This window comes from Cynoglossus semilaevis, chromosome 5 (genome assembly GCF_000523025.1).
Source record: "Cynoglossus semilaevis isolate Cse_v1.0 chromosome 5, Cse_v1.0, whole genome shotgun sequence".
Taxonomy (NCBI): domain Eukaryota; kingdom Metazoa; phylum Chordata; class Actinopteri; order Pleuronectiformes; family Cynoglossidae; genus Cynoglossus; species Cynoglossus semilaevis.
This window is the reverse complement of record NC_024311.1, coordinates 9,490,246-9,492,021: the sequence shown is the minus strand read 5'-3', so window position 1 is coordinate 9,492,021 and position 1,776 is coordinate 9,490,246. Positions and strand designations below refer to the sequence as shown.

The following is a 1,776-nucleotide window of genomic DNA, read 5'->3' as shown; positions in this document are numbered from 1 at the left end:
CTGAAGTAAAACACACCATGGCCTTGAATTTACAGAATTTGACACTGTTCTGAAAAAACAACAACATTTGAAACAGAGAAAATGTGCTGCTATTGTGACATATTGACATATTGTGTAATATTTATGCTGTGATTCACGCTCGGTGGTTCAGAGGAGACATCAGTGTAACTTTGGGATATCATCATAGTTTTTTTCAGGGCATTAACTTTTTGGGTCTCCTCAGAAGTATTTGACCCGTGTTGTTTTTCTCTGACCTGTAGGTGACGTCCTTCTTCTGCCACTTGGGCTTTCTGTGGAAGAAGTTGTAGTTGGCCACATCTGGGACGCCACAACGGGGCTTTTTCATGATGTCCACAGTTTTGGCATCAATCTCCCCAGTTTCTTGCAGATTAAAGAACTTCTGCATTTTTTTCAGCGTGTCTTTGAGCACCATGAGGTTACATCTGTCTTGCGGACATCCATAGAACTTATTCAGATAGTGCTGAGAGAGAGAGAGAAGGGGCACACGCATGACACCAATGAATCACCTTTTTATTTACCAGTTAAGTGTAAAAAAATAAAAAATAAATAAAAAAATAAAAATATAAATCTGGCATTAAAGTTGTTACAATAACACTATGATTTAGTTTGGATAACACCAACTAACTTTAGGAAACAAAAATAAAATAAAAACCTCACCAGAGCAACTTCTTTGTCTGTTTTGGGAGTTGTGTCGTCTCCAGGAAACCTGATGATAGGCGAAGGAGCAGCATAAGTTGCTTCAAAGACGATGAACTGAAACAAAAACACTTTGAGAAAAACCCGACGACACTTTAATATCGTCGGAAATTCCATGTTTTCTTCTCAGGTAAACGGGATCTGCGGTGCGGCGGGCGCTGGTCAGCTCGGTCTGGTCCTCTGGAAAGACTTTTCTCCTCTTTCTCACTAACGGGACATTCTGCACCAGGGATCTATGAACTTTCTCAGTTCTGCTTGCACAAGCACTTTTTTCTCCTGATGTCATCTGCGCAGTCTCCAGGTTTGAGGAAAAAGGAGGAGGATAAGGAGGAGGAGGAAGGAGAGGAGGAGGAGGAGTAGGCCACATAATCATGCGGTTGGATTTATCCTCTTATTCTCTCTTTTACTGGAAACTTGAATTTGCAGCAGGACATCTTGGGTAGAGGATGGTGACGTCATCGACGCTGATTGACGCTACCTGCACCACATCTGTGTATTTAGTGTCTCAGTGTACACACATTGATGTTAGTTTATTGGTTTATGTAGCAGGGAGAGATACAGTTATAAACATATCCTGCTAAATATCCTAAAAATATAGAACTGCAGAATTACTGAGCTATAATCGTCTTCACTTAGTGCTAACAAAAAAAGTAAACTTTTACTCACACAAATCCACCAATTGTTTTGGTCCATATTAATTGAAACGTATCATTTTAATGTACCATGACCAACTGCTAAAATGCGTCACTGTCATCATTTATTCAGGTATAAATAAATCGATTCATTTTTTAAATTGACTGTTTAAAACTACTACATTTGTGCAGTTTTTTTTTTTTTTTGCTTTAGGAATAACGTGTACTCCGTATCACACTGGCTATGTGTGTTCTTTATATATCGATGGAAAATATTTTGTGATATATGCATTATATATGTATGCACTATTATGTGGCAAAAACACCTTTAGCGCCCAGGATAAACATTTGACGAGCTATGTCGACACCTAGCGGCAGAGGATCGGAAATGTCGACTTAACAGAAAGTCAACAACAACGAAGAGCAT

At 39.1% G+C, this 1,776-nt stretch overlaps 1 protein-coding gene across 1 annotated transcript in view; it reads right to left on the bottom strand.

The window, feature by feature from the left end:
* Positions 1-989, bottom strand: part of mmp2 (matrix metallopeptidase 2) — a 9,861-nt gene extending 8,872 nt beyond the window's left edge. Inside the window, exons 1-2 of the mRNA XM_008310375.1 lie at positions 679-989; positions 255-481 (exon numbers count right to left, since the gene is read on the bottom strand). Coding sequence (XP_008308597.1) covers positions 255-481; positions 679-834 — 383 coding nt within the window. The 5' untranslated portion in view covers positions 835-989. The remainder of the gene's footprint in view (positions 1-254; positions 482-678) is intronic.
* Between the last annotated feature and the right edge of the window lie 787 nt (positions 990-1,776).